The 25,854-nt window shown below is 38.9% G+C and overlaps 1 protein-coding gene across 2 annotated transcripts; it reads right to left on the bottom strand.

Annotated features, from left to right (window-relative positions):
• Positions 1-717: 717 nt before the first annotated feature.
• Positions 718-25,854, bottom strand: LOC100709034 (alpha-N-acetylgalactosaminide alpha-2,6-sialyltransferase 1). 2 transcript variants are annotated; one of them, XM_025909930.1, is made up of 12 exons: positions 22,850-25,854; positions 21,204-21,423; positions 20,975-21,086; positions 15,075-15,822; positions 14,744-14,936; positions 14,062-14,224; positions 7,176-7,338; positions 5,450-5,588; positions 5,257-5,360; positions 4,734-4,817; positions 3,529-3,628; positions 718-1,687 (listed from the first exon to the last, which is right to left on the bottom strand). In XM_025909930.1, the coding sequence occupies exons 4-12, from the start codon at positions 15,167-15,169 to the stop codon at positions 1,484-1,486; spliced, it is 1,245 nt and encodes a 414-aa protein (XP_025765715.1). In that variant the 5' UTR covers positions 15,170-15,822; positions 20,975-21,086; positions 21,204-21,423; positions 22,850-25,854; the 3' UTR covers positions 718-1,483. The 2 variants fall into 2 exon arrangements, with proteins under 2 accessions (XP_025765715.1, XP_005465319.3); XM_005465262.4 differs by having other exon boundaries at positions 20,975-21,083.

Below are 25,854 nucleotides of genomic sequence, written 5' to 3'. Positions count from 1 at the left end.
ACCTCCCTGTTGAAGTTCTGTTCGAGGTGGGAGTTGAAGATCTATAAGTTTAGGTCCGTGAGGTCTGAAAAATAATCAGATCGTTTACGTTTTTTGTGTTTTGCTCTTAAGCACTGACTGTAACATCAAGAGAGGCATTCAAACTGAATCAGTCATGAAGCTCTCATTTGACAGCTGAATGATGGATTTATATTATCATAATAAAGATATACCTGGATTACATCCCACTAACTTGACACTATATAACCTCACAATGATTGTGTGTATAATCAAACCTCATGTATTCAAGTAACTTAAGTAGGTGAGCAAAAACATTTAAGTGCTTTACATTAATATGTTTTTCTAAGGTTGTAAGTAAACAATGATCTGGGTTGAACATCAAACAATGTATTGTTGCATCTGTCTTTCCATATTGTTGATGTGTTTTTTCATTAAGAGGCATATTTAATTAAAAATAAACACATTACATTGAGTTAATAAAGCAAAAAACATTTGAACAATTTTGTTATTTTAATTTTAAATGCAACTATTAGCTATTGTACCAAAGTCATTTATGTTCTTTATGTGGCTGCAGTTAATATTTCATGTCTTCTTAAACATGTTAAGACATGACTAACAAACCTTGTGGGGCTTCTGACTGAAAAACTCCTAATACTGTAAAATTCCAGGTATACTTTATAAGAGCAGGGCCCAAAAGCAGGACTCGGAAAACAGGACTTAAAACTGAAAAACAGCTTTATTGTTGAAAGCTCATAAAAATAAGAAAATATGAGCCAAGTGCAAATTATCTAAATGAAAAGTATCATACAGCAAACCCACAAAGTGGAACACACAGGTTAAAGGTGAACACAATAAAGAAGAAAGGACAATGCATACAGACCAGGTAATTAGGGAGATGAGAAACACCAGGGAACACAGCTGAATAGAATTTGAGTAACTAGACAAGAAGAAGCAAAACCGAACATAACACACATAAAACTAGAGACTAACAAAACAAAACAGGAGGTGACTAACACTGAGACTAAAATAGATTAACTTGACAGAATTGGGACACAGACAAGACAATGAAAGACACGACAGATGTGGGGGCAAAAATGAGGACACAGAAAGGTTAAAAAAAAACCACAGAGACAAGACACACAAGTAAGCAGTCACAGGGCAAGAGGCGTAGCAGACCTTGGATAGCTCACCAGTTTATTGCAGAGAGAGACACGAAACCATTGACACTCACATTCACACCTATGGCCAATATACCATCACCAATTAACCTAACCCCACTAAGTGCATGTCTTAATGGACAATCAATGGAAGCTGAATTACCCAGAGAGAACCCACACAGACACAGAGAGAACATGCAAACTCCACAAAGAAAGCCTCCAGTTATGTGGTGGATGTGAACAAAGGACCTTCTTGCTGTGCTTGCTGACATGGCTCTTGAATATCATCAGTGGTGTAGGTTTTATCCTTGCGGGTGGACTCAGTGTTACTTTGGCTTTTCAGTCCCTGATTCTGGCTCCGTTCTTTGATACAGCTTTATTATTTTTCTGTTGTGAAGGTCTTTCCATGTATTCTTCTCCAAAATGTAGTCATGGTTGGAATAGAAAATTACTTTAGTTTTAATGTATTTCTGAACATAGTAGTTGGAGTATTTCATGTACTCATCAGTCATGAATCCATATGCATCCACCTGAGGATACAGAAAGAGAGAGAAAAAAATCCTTACTTCCAAGATATAGTTTGCAGAATACCTTAATACAGTTCCCATCAAGAAAAACAACAGCAAAAATAGCAATAATAATAGGTCATAATAATAATAAATAAAATAATAAATAAAATAATTATTAATTAAAAGTGCCTGACAGCACAATTCCAGGAGACTGATGGTTGCTTCTTCTCTATAAAAAGGGCATAGCAGCACATTTTAATTTACAAATTGCTTGTGAATGACCCAGAGAGACTTCAGAAACACTGTTCAGGTGTTTGTGTTGTGTTGTGTGTTGTAACAGTTTTTCAAAAAAAGGCTACTAGGAGGGCTGCTTTTGGAAGGAGTTGGTTTGGAGACAGGTGAGGAGTGTTGAGCTCCAAGAGCTGGTTCTGATCAGCCTTCCCTCGCTAGCGAGTAAAAGACCGGTTGAAGATGTTCTGTCTTGTTTTTGTCCTTCACGAGAATAAGTTTCTAAACTAGCAGGGCCTCTGGAAGCACAGACTCAACAAAAAAAAAAACACAGCACATTATTTTTTAAACACCTCATACCAACAAGCAGGACATCAGCTTTGAGGACTGATGTGTTAAGCTTGATTTTTCAGCCACAGTGCCTGGGCACAATCATTTAGTTGAGCACAAAAAAATGCTATAAAAAAATTCCTGCACTTTTTAAGTTTATAACCGGTATTTTCTGTGCAACAAATGTACAAGAGAATGGCTGAAAAATCAATGGCCCAGTCAACGTAAAGAAATGCTTGCAAACTTTAATGAACTGAAGCAACACTGCAAAGATGAGCGGGACAAAATTCCTGAACAACAATGTGAGAAACTTTGGTTATTGCTGCTAAAGACGATTCTACACGATGATTCGGTACCTGTTACGGTCGCTGACCTCTGGTGGCTCTCCCTCGGGGAGAGAGAGGTTTTTTTTCCTTTTCTTGTGTTGCAGGTGTGCCTCATGAGCCACAGCTGAGGGGTGTTTCAGCTCGTCAGCCACGGCATATAGTCTGCCATCCTAAACTGCCACCCCCCTGCCATTTTCCCCCATTTTGCCAGAGCTGTGAGCCATAGTGTTTTGGGCAGCAGGCCTTTGTGCGTGCGTGCGTGCGTGCGTGCGTGCGTGAGAACTTAAAACTCTGAACTTTGTTTTTCTTTCTTTTATTGTGAGCATAGGTGTGCCCTGTGTTAATTAGTTCATCGTTGTGGAAGCAGGTAGGGGTTCTCTGCCATTTTTGTTTTAACTGTTTTCTCCTGTTTTGGTTAGACGGGGAGCTCAGTCATTGTATTTTGTTTTGGTTAGAGAATTCTTGGTTTGATTTTTAGCTAAAGGGGGTGTTTTGCTTGTTGTTTTGGCCTTGGAGACCCCGACGAGGAGAGCTTCCCTGTGTGGGTTTTTTTTTTTTTTTTTTTTTTTTTACTGTAGTAGTTTTGGGGCAATAAATCGTGTTTAATGACTTTAATTTTCCAGTAGTTCATGTTTTCTTTTTCTCTTTGTGTTACCCCCCACCCCGGTCAACACTTGGATTTTAAGTGGGGGCGTAACAGTACCGTCACGGGTGATAAATGATTACTTGGTCTAATATGTCATGTGGTGTTGTTGTCCATCTGGGTTTATATTTACGTAATTTCAAGATTGCTTTTTTTTCAAGATTCGTTTGGTTTGTGGTTTGACTGTGACATATAGATAGATCTACTTTGCAGAAAACGTGTTAAATAGCTTTTTTTTCATTAAACTGCTTTGAGGCTTTCAGTCTCTGTATTGTGTATATAGGTGTGGAAACCAATACCTCTCACACTGAAATGTAAAGGTAATATTAACTCACTGTGTCACAAGTATGCAAAGCCAGGAAGAGAGCGAATGCTCCATTGGTTGGTCTGACTATTGCCCAGAATCTTTTATTCAGATTAGGTGACTTTAGGAACCTGTGGATTAAAAAAAGCGCTTAAATGGAACATTAACAGAAAAACAAAACAAAACAGATTAAAAGAATATATATAAAACCTGAACATTGACTATTTAGCTAGAACAGCTTCATAAAAGGCTGTAAATTATCCAAATATCTAGGGGGCCACAAAAATATTGGGGTGGTACAAAAAACAGAACTTCCAGTTTTAGTATGCGGTCATCAAATATAGGTTACTTGAAAATCGTGGCAAAAATCAGAGACGTGTCACAGTCTGGGGTGGCAGACTGTGTGGATTTTGATTTGTGCAGACCCAAATGTAGACAACGAGAAGCGAGACTGAACTTAACAGAAGGCGTGCCTTTATTGCGGCTTGTGACAAACAAATCAAACGAGGAAAGTAACAAGACGAAAGCTAACATAAAACCATATACATGATATCAATACATGAGACCTCGAAAAGTAGGAAAAATACTGGAAGGGTTAAGAGATGATTTGACATTGAAAGAAGGAAAAATATGGAACAATTAAGAAAGATGAGAAATGGAGGGGAGAGAGAGACAAGATGGGCTGGGGAAAACGTATACGAAAGCACATGACAGAGAAGGGATGGAATAAAACACAAGTAGGGAAACGTAAACAGAAAAGGGAGACGAGTCACATCGACAAGAAAAAATGGAAACAGAAATAAAACTAAACATGTAAGCAAAACCAAGGCTAAACTAAATACTAAATAATAGAAACCTAAAGCATTACAACACAAAGAACAACCATAAACTCAAAATGCTGGGTCAAAAGACCCAGAAACATTTAAAAAAAAAAAAAAAAACATAAAAAAAATTATGCCTAGTTAATTTCCTGCTCAACAGAGCCGAGCAGAAGCTCAGAAGATTCACTCTCCCAGAATGGAGTTAACTTTAAGAGCAAACTTGTTCAGGAAAGACAAACAATTATTAGATGATGGAAGAGTGTGAACTGCTGCCTGTTTCTATGTTGGCCCTGGGATGCACCAGTAACCTGTCCAGGTATGGAACCAGCTTTTCTGCAAACTTATTAAATTATTACCAACATAGGTCCATTTTAAACCACAAATAGTCGGTATAGTATGCTCATAGGAGTCTGACCTGTTCCTCACATATCGGAGGAAGTCCTGGTGGAGAACGTAGAATCGGCTCTCATTGTACTGCCCTGAATAGTAGGTCCCTGGCCTGGTGAGGTGAAAACACAAGAGAGAGGAGGGATAATTGATATTATTAATTTTAGTTTTTTTAATACAAGGCAATACAATTGTCCATTAAAGCCTAAAAGAAAAAGTAGATAGCAACTCAAGTTGTTTTAGCTGTTCCCAGAGTGCATTTGTAGAGTACATCTGCTAACAATGAGGCACCTGTGAACACCTCACTTGTGGGTGTAATCAGCAGTGACATGTAGGAGCCACAAGGAAGGCCCTGGATTTTTACCAGTTAGACAAAACACAGCTGGTAAATTGTCTCTAGTTCTTCTCCACTCACACCTCTTAGCTGAGAAGGCTGCTCTTAAAAGATTGTCTTATGACACTATAAACTAATTATAAAAATTGAGATCTGTCAGAGCAGGAGAAAAAATAACTATTACATAACTACTTAATTTGATGCAGTTGATAATCACCATTTCTTGTGGTGTGGGCCACTAAAGCCCTCGTGTCCTTTGAAAAGACCCTCGAGCCATCGGAAATCTCTCATTGCCTCAGGAATCAGCACATATTTTATTCCCTGCCAAGAGAAAAATTATGGCGTGAAATAATCTTTAGTTTGTGGACAGTATAAGCAATATCACAGTGTAGTCTTGTAAGTTTTACTACCTCATCATGAGGGGCAGATTTGTATCCATACTTCCCAAAAAAATAAGGTGATGCAGTGATGGAGTGCTCTGTATGAACATACACTGATGTTCTATTTCCTACATCTTCCTCATAACCTTTGGTAACGGCACCGTTCATCCTGCCAAACAGACACAATTCTGGAAGTTGATCTTTGGTTCAGTTTACGTTGGTTTAATTGAATGGCAATGGTGAGCATAAAGTAGTGATTCCATTGTTAAGCTGGTTCAGGAACACCACACTGTGTCTGAGGGATGGACCGTCAATCGTCCAAAGATATTTCCTTATTTGGTTTTTTCATTATGTGTTCTAAATCTCCATTAATTCATCTTCTCTTCTTTTCTCTTGAGTACAAAGTTAAATTTATAATTTTAACACATGAAATTCAAATTTGCAAGTCGGAACAACCTGGTTTGTGTTGAGGACTATGTTATTATTTGCAAATGTTAAGCATATACCTCTTCCTTGTACGAATCATCTTTGTCAGTCATGCATCCAATGACTTGTATGATCTGCAAACTTAACAGTCATGCTCATGTTATGGAAAAATTGTGTGTACAGAGCATACAAAAGTGGATGTTGACTCTACGATGGAGGATGTTTGCTTGCCCAGCCTGACAGCTTGAGAGCGGTCGGTGAGTAATGTATGTCAGTCAGTGCATGAAGTTTGTCCACCAATTTATTTGAAATGATGGCGTTACGTGGAGCTGAAGTTCATATGTATATGTGTGTATATATATATATATATATATATATATATATATATATATATATATATATATATTGCAGAAATTAGTGAAAAGTGTTCATTTATTATTGCAACAGCCCTGGGGTATTAATTGTTCTTCAGAGCGGAAAATTTAAAAAAAAAACCAACTCTTTTATTTATTGTTGTACTGTATTTCACCTGGTCCTTACTCAGAGTTTCTGATTTTCTCAGACATTTATCTGCTTTAGTGCTCGGCTGAGATCAAATATAAAAGAACCCACCCACCACTGTAATCATACTCTATATCTTGTTCTGACAAACTGAACATTTAGCAGTGTTCACTGAAAATCTCTTTCATCTGATCAATTCCTAATAACGTTTAAATTTGCAATAATACATTAGACAGCTGGGGCTAATGCATCTGTCACATGTCTCTCTGAAAGTGCTGTAACTAAGTTTAAGGATATAATTCCTCCACTGTTATCTTCCTCAATTCATTGTGCCCCCACAGAGCAGAGCAGCCAGCTGAATTCTACTCTCACAGATGATTATCTTATTAATAGTGTTACATCTTTACTGCATAAGACTCTGGATACTGAGGCTCCTCTGAAAAAAGCCTCAAATCAGAAGTACTCATAGGCTGGAGAGGAAATGGCATCTCACTAAATTAGAACATCTTCATTTAACCTGGAAAAATAGTTTACTGCTTTTTGAAAAAAAAAAAAAAGAAAGCCCTCCATCAAGCTAGAACCTTATTATTCATCACTGGTTGAAGAAAATATTATAGAATACACATATTATAGAAATACACACTTGATATATACTAGGTATATATTTCTGCAGCATTTTTGAATGTTGTGTGTCCCTAGAGATTACATCAAATCTAAGTGATTGCTGTGCTCTGCATCAAACTGCAATGACATAGAAACATTTGACCATTACAGTTACCTTCAGTTTAAAGAACATTAACAACAGGTTTGTTTTGTACCTGTTACGTACCGAAAAACGTAATCATGAGCATCGATCTCTGCACCCACTTTTGAGCCGTTCAGAATTCCTGCCGTACCCACCACAGCACAGTGAACACAGCCATCGCCTCCTGGTTTTGGGAGGAGCAGTGGCTCTTTTGGCTTTGGAATTAGCTTCACTGAAGCCATCACTTCTGCAAATGAAAAGAAACACATGAGTACAGACATATATTTAACACTATGCATAAGTGGTGGCGCTCTCTTCTGTAATAAGTGTAACGGTTTTATATTAGTCGCATATGTATTCCCCCGTACTTCGACACAATAACTCAGATAGGGTAAAAATAATGAAAAATATAATATTCGCATTGCCTTGTAATCTAATATATATAGCATTACCCAGGATATAAATACTTTTGGCCATCTTTTTTTTAACATGTTCAATATGAGATTTCCATGTTAACTTGTCATCCACTATTACACCCAGAAAACGTAATTCTGTAACTCTTTCAATCAATACTCCATCTATAGATGATACTACCTCTTCCTCCTTTACACGATTTCCAAATATCATAAACTTTGTTTTTGCCAAATTCAGCGATAACTTATTTACATCAAACCATTTTTTTTAGTTTTTTCATGTCAATAACCATAATTTTAGCCAATTCTTTCAAGTTTTCTCTGGAACAATAAAAATTAGTGTCGCCTGCAAACAAAACAAAAGTTAACATTTTTGACACATTACAAATGTAGTTTAGATATAAATTAAAACGTTTTGTTCCTAAAACAGAACCTTGAGGGACCCCACATTCTATTTTCATTCTTTCAGATGAGTTACCTAAATACTGCACATATTGAAAGCTATTATCTAAGTAACTTCTTAACCAGTTCAATACAATTCCTCTCACACCAGAAGTACTTAACTTGGAAATCAAGATGGAGTGTTGCAGAGTGTCAAAAGCTTTTTTTTAATTCAATGAATACCCCTATAGTATATTTATTATTATGTGTTGCTGATGAAATGTCTTCAATAGTATTCATTAATGCTATGGCTGTTGATCTGTTTTATCAAAATCCATACTGACTTTCACTTAAAAATTGATGTTTTTCAATGAAACTATCAAATCTTTGCGCAAAGAGTTTTTCAAGCACTTTAGAAAACTGTGACAGCAATGACACTGATCTATAATTTCTGTCTCCTGATTTATAAAGTGGTATAACTTTTGCCACTTTCATTCAGTCAGGAAATACACCCGTATAAAACGAAAGACTAAAAATATAGCAGAGAGGTTTGATTACAGAATCCAAAGTCTTTTTTTACTATGACCATGTCTAACCCATCACAATCAGTGGATGTCTTATTTTTAGACTTTGCTACAATAACTATAATTTCTTTTTCAATGCTATCCCCTAAAAATAACTTTACCACTATTCTATCTCCTTTCCATTCTGAATCATCCTGTTTTCTAATTAAGTTTGTCTGGTTAGGTCTGATATTTACAAAAAAAGAATTAAATTCATTTACCACTTCAATCATATCACTAAATTTAAGGATACTTATTTATTACCCAATACTTAAAAAATATTCCAAGTAACCTTAATATTTTACTGAATTTTATTTTATTTTTTCTGTTTTTCATTTATTTTTGCATGTGTGTTGTTGCCACCTGTGTTTAATTGAGTAATTTCTGTAACTGTGAGACACTTGCTGCTGCCTATCTTGGCCAGGTCTCCCTTGAAAAAGAGGTTTTTAATCTCAATGGGATCTTCCTGGTTAAATAAAGGTTAGATAAAAAAAAATAAAAAAATATATTATTTTTATTTTCTTAAAATAATTTATTATAATATTCTTTCTTAACCTTTCTCATAATTGATACTAACTTATTTTTATAAACTTTATATTTCATTTCAGCAGAATTTGTTCTAAGTTTTATATAATCTCTGTACAGTTTATTTTTCTTTTTACATGCATTTTCTAGCCCCGTTGTTATCCATGGTTTACCAATAATTTTCTTTTTCTTTTGCTTATATAATACCAGTGGACAGTGTTTTTCATACAAAACCAAATAAGTATTTAAGAACGCCTCCTATGCAGCATTGACCTCATTTACACAGACCTCATTCAATCTTCTCTTAAAAGATCATGCCTGAACTTGTTTATTGCATCATCATTTCTAATCCTTATATATCTGTCCCACACACTTCCTCCTTTTGTCATTTTATAATCTAAAGTGAAAAAAACAGGTAAATGATCACTTATGTCATTTATGACAAGACCACTTGTAATGTTGTTCTCCAAGCTGTTAATGAAAATATGATCAATTAAAGTAGATCATATAACAATAAACTGGACTGGACTACAAATACAGACATCCTGTATAAGAAGGGCCAGAGTCGACTCCACCTGCTGAGGAGACTGAGGTCCTTCGGAGTCTGCAGGACTCTGTTAAGGACATTCTATGACACTGTGGTAACATCTGCCCTTTTCTATGCAGTGGCCTGCTGGGGGAGTGGATGCACGGACAGGGACAGGAGCAGGATTGACAAACTGGTGCGGAGGTCTAGCTCCGTGCTGGGATGTCCCCTGGAGTCTGTGGGGGTGGTTGGCGAGAGGAGGATGTTAGTAAAGCTGACATCCATCATGAACAACTCACATCACCCACTGCATGAGTATGTGAGTGGGCTGAGCAGCTCCTTTAGTCAGAGACTGAAACACCCTCGGTGCAGGAAGGAGCGCTTTCGCAGATCATTCATCCCAACAGCAGTTAGACTCTATAACTCCTCAATCACAATGTCATAGGTCACTGGACACTGTGAACATCCACGGTCACCACTTCATGCATAATGGACCTTCCATGTGTATGGACATCTGCAGGTATATATGTATGTATATGTATACATATGTATATTTAGTGTGTACGTGTGTGTGTGTGTGTGTGTGTGTGTGTGTGTGTGTGTACATGTCTATAAATAGGAATAGTAGTGGTACAATAGCTATATCTAGCGATATAGTTCATGTCTTCCATATTTTCAACCATATCCATAATCACATACTGTGTATGCTACCATTGTATATAGTGTATTATCTTACTTTTTTCATTGATTGTACTTATTTGTATTTTTGTCTTTCTTTCCGACATCTGTACCTGAGCTGAGGTGACGCAAAAATTTCCCCGTCGTGGGATCAATAAAGTCTTATCTTAGCTGAAGTTTCAGTTATTATACTAGGATTTCAGTAATCCTCTTCCAAATAATATCTCAAAAAAATCTGATGATGCCTTATAATTGGACACTTTAAAAAAAATCGATATTATAATCCTTGCAAATACAAAATGTTTTATTTCCCTTTACCTTACTCAATAAATCTTCTACTACATCTGCAAATGTTTCTATCAGTGTCCCAGGCCTCCTATACATACAAATAACAATTATATTACTCCTTCTTTCCATTTCTATTTCTGCTGTCACACACTCCATTAAACCACCAATAGTCACAGACATATATTCAATTTGTTTACATTTCAAATCACTATCAACAAAAAGTGCCACACCTCCTGCCTTCTTATTAGATCTGTTTATATGATATAATTCACACCCATCAATGTTGAAAGTCACAACCCCTTTCCTCGTCTATCCATGTTTCCGATAGTGCTATTACTTTAAACTTGCCTTTCAGGGTATTCAACAAATCATTGATCAAAACAAAACTTTTATAGAGGCTTCTACAATTGATAGGCAATACATTTTCATTAATTCATATTTCAACATTATCCCTAAATTGCTCCTCAGTAATAACCACGTCCTCCAGTCGCACATGCTGTTCTAAGTCGTCCACTTTCCTTTCTAGAGCTGGATTGTCTTATCTTTTTCCTTAATCAAGCTTTTTAATTCTTTGATTTGGTCCATCAAAGTCGTTAACATTCCTTGTTACTACCTTCTCGACGTCCGTCCACTACGAGTTGAGCGACAGTTTAATCTCCTCCATATCTTCTTCAATTTTCCTCATCTTTGCCATTTTCTCCTTTTTGTTTGTCTTTTGTTCAAAGCAAAATCCATTTCATATCTTTATAACAAGGTATGCAGATTATTTACATATAAAACGGATTAAAATTAATTAATTAATTAATTTAAAAAATAATTATAAACAGTCACTGCTCCCCGAACCTCGAGTACATGTCAGTAAGATACCGGCCTTTTTTTCTACCAGAACAGAGCTAACAGTAGTGATCATCACGGCTGTGTACATTCCACCCGATGCCAACGGAAACACGGCGCTCTCTATCCTGCTGAACACCATTAACGAACAGCAGCGGGCCCATCCGGACGGTGTTCACATAATTGGAGGTGACTTTAATAAGGCCAACATAAAGACTGTACTCCCAAAGTTCTATCAGCATGTCAAATGTCCCACCAGAGGAGAAAACACTCTAGACCATCTTTACTCCAACATCAAGCATGCATATAGAGTCATACCCCTCCCCCACCTCGGTCAGTCCAACCACCTCTCCCTCCTGCTCTCCCCAGCCTACACCCCCCTCAGATGCAGTGCCAGGCCCACCACAAAGACGGTTACAACCTGGCCTGAAAATGCTCTCTCCAAACTACAGAACTGCTTCACACAGACAGACTGGGACATATTTGAACACCCAGGACCTAGAAACTTTCACAGGATCAGTACTGGACTACATCAAGTTCTGTACTGCAAATGTGACTGTGGACAAAAGCATTCGGGTTTTCCCAAACCAAAAACCCTGGATGACCAGCGAGGTCCGCTCACTCCTCAAAGCCCGCAATGCTGCCTTCAGGTCAGGTGGCAGAGCTCTGTACAGGGCTGCTCGAGCTGACCTGAAAAGGGGGATTACACAAAAGGAACATTGAGTCCCACCTGTCCAGCAACAACACACGGGAGATGTGGCAGGGAATGCAAGACATCATCAACCACAGAGGCAGCACTGTGAAAACAGAAAACCTGAGTGTGCAGCTGTCAGAGGAAATAAACAGCTTCTTCGCCCGCTTTGAAACACCACAACAGCAGCACTCATCTGCCTCAGCCCTGCTCCCATCCTCATCCTCACCCTCACCTGGTTCCTGCACCGCTCCACTCACTGTAACGGAGCACGATGTCAGACGTGTGCTCCTAGCAGTGGACCCCAGGAAGGCGGCCGGTCCAGACGGAGTACCTGGCAAGGTACTAAGAGCATGTGCACACCAGCTCACCCTCATCTTCACCAGACTCTTCAACCTCTCACTGGATCAGGCAGCCATCCCATCCTGTCTAAAATCAGCCACAACCATCCCAGGGCCGAAGAAGTCTCCCATCACCAGCCTGAATGATTACCGCCCTGTGGCCCTCACGCTGGTAATCATGAAATGCTTTGAGAGACTAGTCCTTCAGCACATCAAGGATTACCTTCCCCCAGAATTCGACCCCCACCAGTTTGCATACCGCGCAAACAGATCCACAGAAGACGCCATCGCCACAGCCCTCCACGCTGTGCTGAGTCACCTAGAGCAGCGGCAGAGCTACATCCGAAAGCTCTTCGTGGACTACAGCTCAGCCTTTAATACAATCATCCCAGACATCCTCATCACCAAACTGGTCACTCTTGGCCTCCCTCCTCTCACATGTGCCTGGATAAAGGACTTTCTCACAAACCAGCCCCAGACTGTAAAACTCGGCCCTCATCTCTCCTCCACTCGCACACTAAGCACCGGCTCCCCACAGGGCTGTGTGCTGAGCCCCCTTCTGTATTCTCTCTACACCCACGCCTGCAGTTCGACCCACAACAACAATCTCATCATCATCAAGTTTGCTGATGATACCACGGTAGTCAGACTCATGTCAAAGGGAGACGAGGCAGACTACAGAGAGGAAGTCCTGAAGCTGGCAGCCTGGTGTTCAGAAAACAACCTGACACTGAACACTAAGAAAACCAAAGAGCTCATTGTTGACTTCAGGAGACACAGCACTGACTTCGCCCCCCTTTACATCAATGGGAAGTGTGTGGAGAGGGTCCACACCTTCTGGTTCCTTGGTGTCCTCATCTCTGCTGACATCTCCTGGACAGACAACATCTCAGCGGTCGTCAAGAAGGCCCAACAGCGGCTGCACTTCCTGAGAGTCCTCAGGAAGTACAAGCTGAACTCCAACCTACTACTGACCTTCTACCGCTCGTCCATTAAGAGCCTGCTAACCTACTGCATCACGGTATGGTACGGCAGCTGCACTACTGTGTAATTGTCTTAAAATTTTGATTTAAAAGGTTGAAATTAGTGATAGAGTCGGGGTAAGTCTTAAGGCTGGTCTGAGACTTCCCAAATCACACACACACAAACATACAAATTTGAATCTATTCAGTTTCAATTTTCACATAATAACACAATTTTTGACTTATTGATGGCAAAAATTTCTTTTCATTTACAAAAAAACTTGATTGTTTCTATCATGTGCACAAGTCTAAATGCACTGAGTTACTACTGCGACTGAATGACTATTTTGCATTAAAGAGCAGTTGAAGAGGTCTACCTAATTAAGTGACTAGTGAGTGTATCTTAATTTAGTGTTGTATGAATAATTTCATGTCTCTTAATACAAGTTCAAACTTTACTTTCTTTAACTCATCATTTAATTAATCCTTGGTGAGCTTTGACCTGATTCACCAGGAACTTTTTACTACGGAAAACTGTAGATGACACAAAAAACACTGCTTAAAGGTGCCATAATATACATATATATATTTTTTTTTTAACACCAACAGCATCTGTCTTTTGTTGTTTTGTATCTTTGGCTTTTTGTTATAATATCAGGAGTCAGAAACTGGAAGAAGAAATGAAATAACGAAAAAAATCTATTACTTTGTTGCTGATCAGCCTCACACATATACTGATATTTAATCTGGATTCAGTTTCACAATTACCATCATATTTGTAGTCCATAAACCCAAAAGGATTGTTAAAATGTGAAAGGCGATTCCACTCGCTCATGTTAATGTTGTCCTTGTGCAGAAACAAACGTATGTTGGGAAGAAAAGCCTTCTTGAAGTTCTCATCCTGAGAGTTTCGCAGTGAGTGGGCACATGTCTGATAATCACAGAAATATTAAATCATGAAATCGGTTAAAATGATTTTGTGAAAGCTTTATACACCCGAGGAAACAACAAACTCAACAGTTACAGAAATTTGAAGAATAATTTAATTAAAGGAATGAAACCATTAAGAAAGCCAATGAAAGTGAAAATACAGGACAGTTACAGCAGAGGCAACAGACTGACCACATATGGAAAAGAAATAGTAAAAACTTAAATGATTTACTCATGAAAGTGGCCACTTTCTCATTACTTTCATATATTGTTTTAGTAAGTATCCAAAACATACAAGTTTCATTATATAATTTTTCAAGGGATCTTATATCTGTTTTCACTCTTGTATGCTTTTCATACAAGTTTCACACAAGAGAGATATAAACTTTGTAGGATTTATATATATCTTTTCCATATGGGACTGCATGGCTGAGCACACTTCAGTGTTACCAGCCCACACCCATCAAGTTAATTGCTACATTTGTACTGTTTCTGTCATATTGTGTCTTAGCATGCTTACTGTTGGTCTAGGTGGGGCATCCTGGTTATAGACATCATCAAAATCCCACTGAGGAAGCTTTGTGAAATTTCCTCTGTAGAGGAGAGGTATTGGAGTCTCAGCCACAGCTGTTTTTTCTTCCTGTCCCCAGAGGTTAATATCAAAGAAAACGTTTTCCCATCTGAGTTCATGCTTTCCAGAGAAAACTGTCCAACTGACACAACGGTAATGGGACAAAAGGGAGCAAAAAGAAAAGTTCAGAATTAGCAAATCGATACATAGATTCTTTTTTAAATGTCTGCTGTTATCAATCCAAAAATATTATATTTTATATTATTATCAAAAAAATTACCTTTTTAATAAAGATTCCTGGGATAGAATGAAAACCACCAAACTAACTGTCATTACAAGGAGCAATAAAAATATCCTGGAGATTTGGGATGCCATTGCTGTCGAGTGAAGGCTTGCTGTTCAATTAAACACATGTATGTTTGCACTTCCTTCTAAATTTGACACGTTCTCACTGATGTGAATGGGCTGGGCTACACCACAGTTTGCAGACAGATAAGCAAACAAATGTATTCAGACACACAAAGCCACACAGACAGGTATTAACAGCAATGTGTTTTATTACACAACCAACTTCAGAAACAAACATAACTCAGGGTTTATATCACTTATATCTGAAATATATTTTAAAAGTAAAATAAACAGAATTCCTTTAATTTTTTTTAAGATTCATTCATATATTAACCTGCTCAGTGTGAGAATTGATCCAGTCTAGTTTGGTTTTCCCTTCATGTGGATGACAGGTGGTCAGAACAACAAAAACAAAGCAGTAAAACACAATAAATCAGAAAATTGGGAGAGCACTGTCCAGCCACGTTGAATACTGCAAAAAAGTTCCTTTGGTGTAATGGAGACGTTTTTTAGTAGTTTTTAAGAATAAACGGTCATAGTGAGCATCTATGACACAACAGGGGTCTCAGATGGAGTAGAGTTGGAGCTGCTCCTCTATGTCTCCCTCTGACACCTCCCCAAAAGTCTCCTTGTTTTCTTTAAGTAGCTGGAAGATTGCAGCCAGTTGCTCATGCTGCACCCTGGGGAAAAAAGAACAAAAGAAATACTGAGAGGTGAAAAACATAAACAATCCTGGACATGTTGGATTACTTTCAAAGACTTTATTTACACTGTTTAGTTCAATAATATACTCAAATAACCAAAACACACAACACTCAAAACAGGAATGGTTTTTACAGGTGGAGGCCACTGACGATTGACTCTTTGAAAGCTGGACAGGGCTGTAGAAAGTTATTAACCCATCAGTAGGACCTGTATCTGCTCCGTTGTGGATGCAGGAACAGTATAAGCACTCTCAGAGCCCAAAATGCCACCGTTAGGTATTGGGATGAACTTCTTGGACACATTGTAGGATCCTACACATATACAGTAGGTCTGGGGTTCCAGCTGGTCCACAACAATGTTAGGCCTCATGTGGCAATAGTATTCAAGATTCAATAAGTTTATTGCCATGTGTACTGCAAAACACAAATGGTCATGCAGAGCAATAAAACTCATACATTCATACATTGCAGGTTCCCTTCACACATCTAAAAGAAAGTCATAAATAAGTAAAACAGTGCTTTGTAGCACTTGTAGCTTATGGGATGAGTGTAATAAGAATTTAAAGTACAAGTAGTTGGAACACAATCACAGTGACAATATATACAGAGTATGCAATATTAAGGTGTATATGTAAAGATATGTACAAAAACTGCAAATTTACAGGTTAATATAAATGTAAAAAATGGCAAATTTAGATTTATGGATAATTAAAGTTTGACAGTCAGTGATTCAGTAGCCTGATGGCCTGTGGATAGAAACTGTTGTTTAGTCTGGTTGTCCTTGCTTTCACACTCCTGTAGCATCTGCCAGATGGCAGGAGTGTGAACAGTGTGTGCTCTGGTTGGGTGCGGTCCTTGACGTTGTGTGCCCTTTTCCTGAAATGAGTGTTGTAAATGTCCTGTAGTGGTGGGTGAGGTACTCCACAGATGAGTTGTGCTGTTTTAATGACACGCTGGAGAGCCTTTCTGTCCTGAGTGGTGCTGTTCCCGTACCACACTATGATGGAGTTTGTCAGGATACTCTCCACTGTGCACCTGTAAAAGTTGCTGAGAAGTTTGGAGTTTAATTCTAATTTTCTCAGCTTCCTTAATAAGAAGAGTTGTTGCTGAGGTGATCTGCCGTGTGTTATGGGTCCAGGTGATATCCTCACTGATGTGGGTGAGTAGGAATTTGAAGGTCTTCACCCTCTCCAGCGGAGTCTTGTTGATGTGTAGTGCAGCGTGCTGGTCTCTCCTCAGCCTCGGGTCAAAAATCATCTCCTAAGTCTTCTCAGCATTTAAGGAGAGATCATTTTCCAGGCACCAGGACACCAGCTAGGCCACCTCTTCCCTGTAAGCAGTCTCCTCTTCACCAGTGATCAGCCCGACGATGGTTGTGTCATCAGCAAACTTAATGATGGAGGTGTTGCTCTTGGAGAGGATGCAGTCATAGGTGAAGAGGGTGTACAGGAGTGGACTGCCTGGACGGCCGGCTGCTTTTCAGGGGTTAGTCCTCCTCAGAACCTTGTATAACTCAGTCGATGTCACAGTGAGTGAAGAGATCTGTGCTGCCTCCGCTGGTAAAATCCCTCTGTGATAGTTGATGTTGAGGGTGTCAAAGCGAGCGTAGAACTCAGAGCGCGTCGCAAACACATCTGCCACAAGGGGCGCCATGTAGTATGGAGGGAATTCATGGAAACGAAGCAATTAGCCCCTGGTTTTCAGGAATTTTCATTACATCATAGCACATGGCACTAGGTACTAAAAGAGTACTTGCTCGGCCGGGGTTGCAAGCGATCTGAGCAAGTAGTAAAATGTGAAGTCATCAGATTGCATGCTGCCGATTGACTGGTCAGTGGTGTCACTTGATGAGTCATGAGAGCGAAAATCAGAATTGGCATTTTTGAAACCCGGGAATAAGGCACCATATTTTTCAGACTATAAGGCGCACTTAAAATCCTTTTTATTTTCTCAAAAATTGACAGTGCGCCTTATAATCCGGTGCACCTTATGTATGAATTCTGGTTGCGTTTACTCACTGAACCAATTTTATGTGGTACACGGCGCTCAAAATGGATCGGAGCATTGCGGCTACCATAGTTAGGAGCCACATGGAGTAATACATACTGTTCAACATAATATTATCGTATTTTGTGTGTATAAGGACCCCAAAATGGCACCTTTGAAGAGACATGCTTACGAAGCGGATTTCAAACTGAAGGCTATCAGTCACACAGTAGAACATGGGAATAGAGCAGCTGCAAGAGAATTCAACATTAATGAATCAATGGTACGTGAGTGGTAGAAGTAAGAAAAATGAGATGAGTAATATTTGACTTATCTGACTCTTTTGTTTCACTTAATGCGCCTTATAATCCGGTGTGCCTTATGGTCCCCCCCCAAAAAAGGGTAAATACTAAAAAACAACGCTGTGTTCCCAGAGTCTGACAAAAAGCTACAGACCAAGCAGCAGATATATCATTGCCTCAACGTCCACCTTTGTCATAGTGACCGCCATGCACATTATGTGGTACTCAATTGTAATGGAAAACCAATTGATCCGAGTCGAGTCGTGGCAAGTTGTGGTGAGCTGATCCCAAAAAAAAGGAGCTACTGATATTGATACCACTGACTGCCCCTCTGCTTTGCTGACCTAAATCCAATGGAGAATGCTTGACTTCAAAGTAAAAGTTACATCTACAATCAACATGTTTTAAAATGTGATTTTTCTTTCATTTCAGGTGTTGGATTTTTTTTGAGTGTAAGTAGTCGGCAAGTGTTTGCAGACAAGTTGGCATCTTTCACACAAACTATGAGTGCCCAGAGCAATCTGCTTGCTGAACCATAAACATGTTCTATGAGCAATTTCATAAACCAAGAGCAAGCTACCTCCAGTCACCACTTCACAATCGGTCAGGGCACTTTTCCTGTAGCGACCATTTGTTGCCAGACGGTTGTTGATCGGTCTGTGGGATTGGGTCCTTAAATATTTACCAGATGGAAGAACTAAAAAGTCATTAAAAAAACCAAATTATCAATAGTGTGCAGGGTTGTTTAATCTTATTTATGATTCTGCAGAAAGTTTGTAGCAATTCTAATATAGTGAAGAGTGCAAGAGCTTTTTAGGGTGTTCTCAACTGCAGTTTTAGTCAGTTTAATTTTTTGATTAGTTTTAGCAATCTGACTAGAGTGAAGAATAAAACAACTGCACCAAGACCCTCTGGAAATAGGGGTCTCTGTTCAGCTCCAAACAACCTTCAGAGCAGTTTGTTTATGGTGAAAACATGATCCAACCTCAATCCAATCCAGTTACCATATAATTTGCAAATCTGAGATTTTTTGCCTTCACCTAGTCATCCCATATGCTTTGCATTCTGGGATACAGCAGTGGTACCATGTGCAGAATGCACAAATAGTCAGTGCAGGCTAGCAGTAGTTGTCAAATGAATGTAAATTCTCCATTTTCACTAGGCCAGAACATGGCCCCTTCCTGTTTTCTTTTGTTGTTGCTCCCACCCTAGACATATGTAGGCAGAATGAACATCCTCACATGGTTTGCAGTCATGAATTTTGGCTCTGCAGAAATTTGCTTAGAGTGAAAAGAAACCACAACAAAAACCTACAAGGCTACAAACTCATCAACTGATTTGGACCAGCATATGTGAGCTATAGGCATCAACATTTTTACTGGAAATCTTATACTGCTACTACAACTAAGAGAAAGGAGGGAACAGCAGGAATAATTGTGAACTTCTAATAGGTAAAAGTTATAAAAACAAAGACATTGAATGTCATATCTTTTAGAAAATTGTTTCAATAAAAACTACATTACCAGCATCAATGTGACTTTGTATCAGTTCAGACTATCTAATATTTAATGACTTATAATAGATTCCTGAATAGTTTATGAGATGACTGGGGTTGCTTGTCTGCACAGGTCCTTGTGTTACATTACACTGACTCCACCGTGTGGCAGAGTAGAGGAAATTCCTGAAAGGATCAAACACTGGAGATACAATCAACACCTGTTGTGACACCTGAGGATCACACATCTAATGTGGAATACAGGGGCGGCAGGAGAAGTAAGAGTGTGATCAGGTAAGCAACGCTCCACAGTTACATCAGTCGCTTAATGGCCACTGAAGCTTAAAGAGCTGATTAGTCAGAAAACACTGCTGAGGTCAAGTTTGAAGTAGTTTTCATGCAATGGCCAGAAAGTGACTCTTCTGGGACAAGCAGGTGACAATGAGTCATACTTTACCCAGTTTGCTCCTTTTTCAGGATTACAGACAGTTAAAGTTTGTGGTGAAGTATATCCTGCAATGATAAGAGCAGGGCATGCAGAAAAAAAAAAACTATTATTTTTCACCCAGCAGTGCTAAAAAAAACAACAAAAAAAAATTGTTTTTTTTTAAGTTGCGTGCCATTCATCCATCAGCTAATGCCTGGCAAAGACTCAATCTTGCCTTACTCAGTCTAGCCTAAAGCTGTGCAGTGATACAGGAGCTAAAGATGGAAGGCTCAGAGTGTCAGTCTAAAGACGCACAACCACACGTGAGGCTGCGTAGATAAGGTTAGAGGGAGGAGGGCGCTGAAAAAGCAAAATAGATGAAAAACACATTTAGTTAAGATTGTCTTTAGAGTTACAAAATGTTAAACTAAGGAGTGATGACATCCAATTCTGAGATTTTAATTTGCAATGTTATGAATAGATGTTTTTTATAAGTTTATTGATGCTTTAAGGATAAAGTGCAAGCCACTAAATGTGAACTATGCACCTTTTTAATCCCTTAAACGCTCTAACAGCCTGAATTATGTTTAAAAGACATAGATTCCACATACGGGCAAAACACAAAAAAATGGATTTGGCTTTGGATTGTGTTTCCTGACAACACCTTCAAGCATGCTGGGGTGGTCAGCTTCAAACCAGTGCTAGCTATGCCATGTTAAAGACTGCAGTTAAATCAATTTAGTCTAAGTTCTGCAGGGAACTTTCAATAAAAATGATTTCTGGTCACCAGGTTGTGTACAGGTAAGTGTCATGATGGACAGTTTTGAAGAATAATAATGCTTGTTGCTGATTAATAAATTGCCTTTTTCTATAGGCTGTGCCTTGAAACTGGTTTTCATATTTGTAGTTTTCGCTGACCTCTGCTCCTCCTCCAGCTCCTCTTTGGTCATCATCTTTTCCAAGTGGTGGGATCGTGCCTTTCCTGGGACGTACTTCAAGGAATTATTTGCATTTGATTCCACCTTTTCTGCTGAAACAGACCAAATTTTGATAAAAACAAACAAACAAACAAACAAAGACCAAAAACAAAAAACAAAAAAAGGAAATCTAAAACATTTTATCTTCCCAAGTGAGTAAACGTGCATACCATTCATCCCCGCTCTCTCTGATGCTCCTTCAGTTTGGGGGTAAGAAAAAGCACACTTTAGGAGCTCCGTATCAGAAAGCCCAATGAGCGACCTTCGGCCTGTCCCTGATGAAGCATCGGATGATGACTCTACCTCTAAGACTGTATTCCGAGATCCAGGCCTGGACCCATCAGCCGGGGTTTCCAGTTCTTCGGATTGAGGGTGGGAGTGTGCTTCCTCCTGTTAGATAATTATGGGGTAAATGAGGAGCATTATACCATTACTTTTCAATGTTTTCCTCACAGACAGTGATGTCACTGATGAATTTACACACTCAGTAAGCATATCCTGGATTTCCGACATAGTCTCAACTCAAAATGCTCATCAGCAAAGTATTTACAGAGGTCAAGCCAGAGCACTGTTTTCCCATGGACTTCTACAGAACTGGAATTCTTTTTGCAACCCGATTTATCACCCTCACCTGGTGGCCATTAATGAGAATACAGGTTTAAAAGACTTCTTCATTGGCTTTACTTTTGCTTTCACATTTCACACCTGGAAACCATATGCATCTTTTATACTGCCTACCGACTTATTCCTAGAATTTAGCCATTCAAGTCTTTAACACTTCAATATTTCTTCACCTCTCCACCCAGGTGACTGAAGAAAGCCAAAGTTGCCTCTCTAAGGGTTAATTTGACACCTTTCTCTCCTGATTCAATTTAATTCAATTTTATTCATACAGTGCCACAACAACAGTCGCCTCAAGGCACTTTATACTATAAGGTAAAGACATAAGGAAAACATTTGTTCAACCTGAAGACTTTCTACCCTGTCGTTCTTGTAGAACTCAAAATATCTTGCTGCTCTTTTAAAAATCCTAAAAACAGCCCAGGAAGGTCATAACCTGAGCGGTGGGAGGGGCTGTATCATGGATCGCTTTCTATTAGGCGTTTCAAAATAAGAGCAAAGCATGCACAACAGATAATTAAAGGACTTTAGGGTGATAGACTTTTTTTTTTTGTTGTTTTTTGCTGTTAACATTCCCAGCACCTATTATTTTATGCACACCTGTTACCTATACACCTATTATTTTTGTTATTAAGTTAAAAAACAACTACCACTAGGTACAGTTTATACTTCTCATTTTCTTGACTGATCAAATCATATCTCATTTATAAATTATTGCCAAAAACTATCAGGAATGATACACCTTCTATGACAAGAATTAGAAAAACTTTCAGTATTCACATTTGAGATTCAACTTTGGCTCAAAGTAAGCATTTTATCAAAATTTATACTGAATACAATCCAATCAGCTGACATACGCAGCTGTCTACAAAGAAGGTGAAACATCTTTGTGAGGAAAAGCTACAACCTTAAAATTCTGATTTCATGTTAGTGTATCAGTACTGATATTGTATTCATATGTAACGTTGTAAACACTAATACATCGGACTTGGTGCATTTTTTTACACAATCTTTAAGTTTAAGGTCATTTTAAATCGACAATCACAGAAATAAGGATCTAAAGGTTTTTCTGAGCGTCTATACTTGGATTTGAGTCTCTCAGTGGGAGGGATAGTTGTGAAACAGATTATGGGAGATCTACGCAGACCTCTGTGTTTACACTAAATGACAGGCGGATTACAGACAGGCTACTTACAGAAAGCACAGATTTCACTACATCCCAGTGATCGTGTGAGCTCCCGCTGATTTCACACCAGTCGTCCGCCTCCTTCTTCTTCTTCTTCTTATCGGGTACATGGCCATTCTGCTTCGGCCCGGATTGATCTAATCCTCCGGCCACACCATCTCTGTGTCCGAAATAACTCCGCGCATTTGCAAAGTCTGCTGCAGGCGAAGAGCCGTTAAAAAGCGACGTTGCGACCACAATGGCGAGAAGCGTAGAAATAATAGCAAATAATACAAAGGTTATATCCATTGTAGGCGTGCTTTGGCCCCGTGTCGTGACTCTTAAATGCTGCTGCTCCGCTTTCCGTTCACCTTAGCCCACTGTATGCGCTCATTCGGCCATCCCGCTGCTTGCAGTAATCCCCACCAAACATCAACGTTAACGAGCAGCGTTTACGGGATATGGTACAATCTCCTCTCCGAGCTGGACGTCACATCCTCTGGTTCCGCCCCTCGCCCCATGTGAGCCGAATATCCCTGCGGTTATATCCCCAGGCTGTCGTGCTTGTCAGGTGGGCATGCACGGCCCTCTGCAACGTGCTGGGTGTCGGCTCGCCGCCCGTCTGTGCCGTTAATCGCATCAGCGGCGGTCCTAGCGCACAAAGCGAGAGACTAAAATGGTTTGTGACAGAGCCCGTGTCCCTAAGGTGCAGGCTGATGAAGTCAAGCCGGGTTTACCGACAGTTTATACATTAGGTGTTCTCACCTGAGTGTGCACCTTCCAAGTAGTCTGCATCACGGATTAAAGTGGAAGGTGAACCAAGAGCGAACTACATGAGATGGATGGATAGACTGTAGAGGTGGCCAGAGTATCCTGTACTTAAGTAGAAGTACAAGTACTAGTGTTAAAAAAATACTCCGGTAAACGCTGAAGTACTGATTCAGCTTCTTTTCTCAAGTAAAAGTTAGAAAAAAAGAAAAGGTCTGAAATGTACTCAAAGTACATTTTTTTACCAGGTGTTTTTATGCAAAGCTAACTGAACTGTGCCATATTAATGTAATAATACAATAATATTAGTAAATGGGAGTACAAACTTTATTTTAGTCTAAATTTTAATTCTAATAAATGTTCTGAATTTGAAAATATATACATCTCTTTTTCCTGTTGCCTGGCTGATTTCCATTCTCTGCACTGACAGTGTATTGTTTATAGAGGTGAGAAGTAATGAAGTATTTGTACTTCGTTACTGTACTCAAGTAGCAGGTATCTGTACTTTACTTGAATAGTTTTGAGCTTGATATGACCAGAATCAACTTTTCTTCCATGATTTCGTTTATTGTGTGACTGAACTTAGCATAACTGTAAGCTTCATTTCCACTGGTCACTCAAATCTACGTTACACTGCACAGCGGCTAAAGTTCAACTAAACTTTCACTATTTAGAAAACACATTTACCCTCTCTCTCTTTCCTCATGTCCCTTTTTCTTTTTCTATTGCTCTGTCAGGGGTCGGCTTGGGAAAGCAAATGTGTTTGGGACAACGAAGCATTCAGACCATGATTCTACATGCTAAAACTACTGGACAGGACAGTTTTTTTTAAAGGGCAAAAAAAACCAACAACAACAAAAAAACCCCAAAACAAACAAGTATACATCACCAACACTTTATGTCAATAACCCTATGTTATCAGAACAGAGTCCTCTCTTCTTTGTTAATGTTTCTGGTGAAGTGTGTTTGAATCTGCACTATAGACCCCAAAAAGGGTCCAAACCCACCAATAAAATGAGATCATAAACTCATTAAGACAGTGTTTCTAAGGTTATAGACAAAGGGAGCCAAATACATTCTATATAAATAATTCTATACAACCTCCTTTTGATACTGTTCAAGTTGCCCCCCCCCGGCCATTACTGGGAATGCAAATTTAAGCCATTTGAGCACTTTTACATTTCAGACCTGGAAGAAAAAAACCATCTATCATCAATCCCTCCTATGACAAACAAGCTACAGTGTGCATCTGCAACTCTTAAGTTTGGCTTTTTTGAAATAAATAATATACAGACTTAGGATCAACTTACAAACATAGCTGTTGCTAATTTAAATGATGGTAAATAATAGTTTTATACTACCCTGAGCCCCAGTGTACAGTCTCCCGTTTGATAAACTTTTTTGCTAGAAATGACAAATTCTCCACCAAAACTGTAGTTGCAAATTAAAATCTTGACATTAAATTTACCAGTTTCTCCACTTTAACTTTTCATGCCCATCTTGGCTTACATGAAGCATTATAATCGGTACGGTTTTACAATTATAAGCGCCCCATCAACAACTACTGGGATCAATTATGGAGCCTACGTTTTACACACACAAATCCACCTCAGAGTGCATAATTAAACACATTAACATTGATATAAACAGATATTTAATGTTTTCTGTTTTGATATAAATTCAAAATTATGTACATCAAAGGAAGTTTAAATCATTTATTTGCTACAAGACCACCAACTCCTGCTTCTCTGGGAGTGCTTATAGTGGCTCAGTTATTTGTCAGCTGCTTATAGGCAAATCCACAGAACATGTTTTTGGGCCCAATTCTTTATCTGTAACATGCAGCCAGCTTTGAAGGTCATCGACTGCTGTATTTATCCTCTGAGGAAGTGTCAGTATGCAGCCCCAGCCTTCCCAACAATTCATTTTAGCATATTTCCACAGGTTCAGCAATGCTTTCAAGACAGTGAAAGCATTGCTATTGTAGATAGATATTAGCTAACAATTAAAAAGTACTACACAGTGATGATTGTCATACACAAAAAAACAAAACAAACATCAGATTGTTATGAAGTATCTTAAATCAAAACTGTTTGTTGATATAAATACTTTGAGTTGTCAGATTGATAGATCAGTGTCTTTGATTTGTGACAGATTATATGATGGATGCAACACTTCCATCTAGCTGAGGCTGGGGGTGTCACACCTCCCGAGGAACTTTTGCATGTGAGGCAGATGTGTTAACCACTGACAATCTTTACTGATAA

The sequence above is a fragment of the Oreochromis niloticus genome, linkage group LG8, assembly GCF_001858045.2.
Source record: "Oreochromis niloticus isolate F11D_XX linkage group LG8, O_niloticus_UMD_NMBU, whole genome shotgun sequence".
NCBI classification, from domain to species: Eukaryota; Metazoa; Chordata; class Actinopteri; order Cichliformes; family Cichlidae; genus Oreochromis; species Oreochromis niloticus.
The sequence above is the reverse complement of the archived record's forward strand: the minus strand, read 5'-3'. Positions and strand labels throughout refer to the sequence as shown.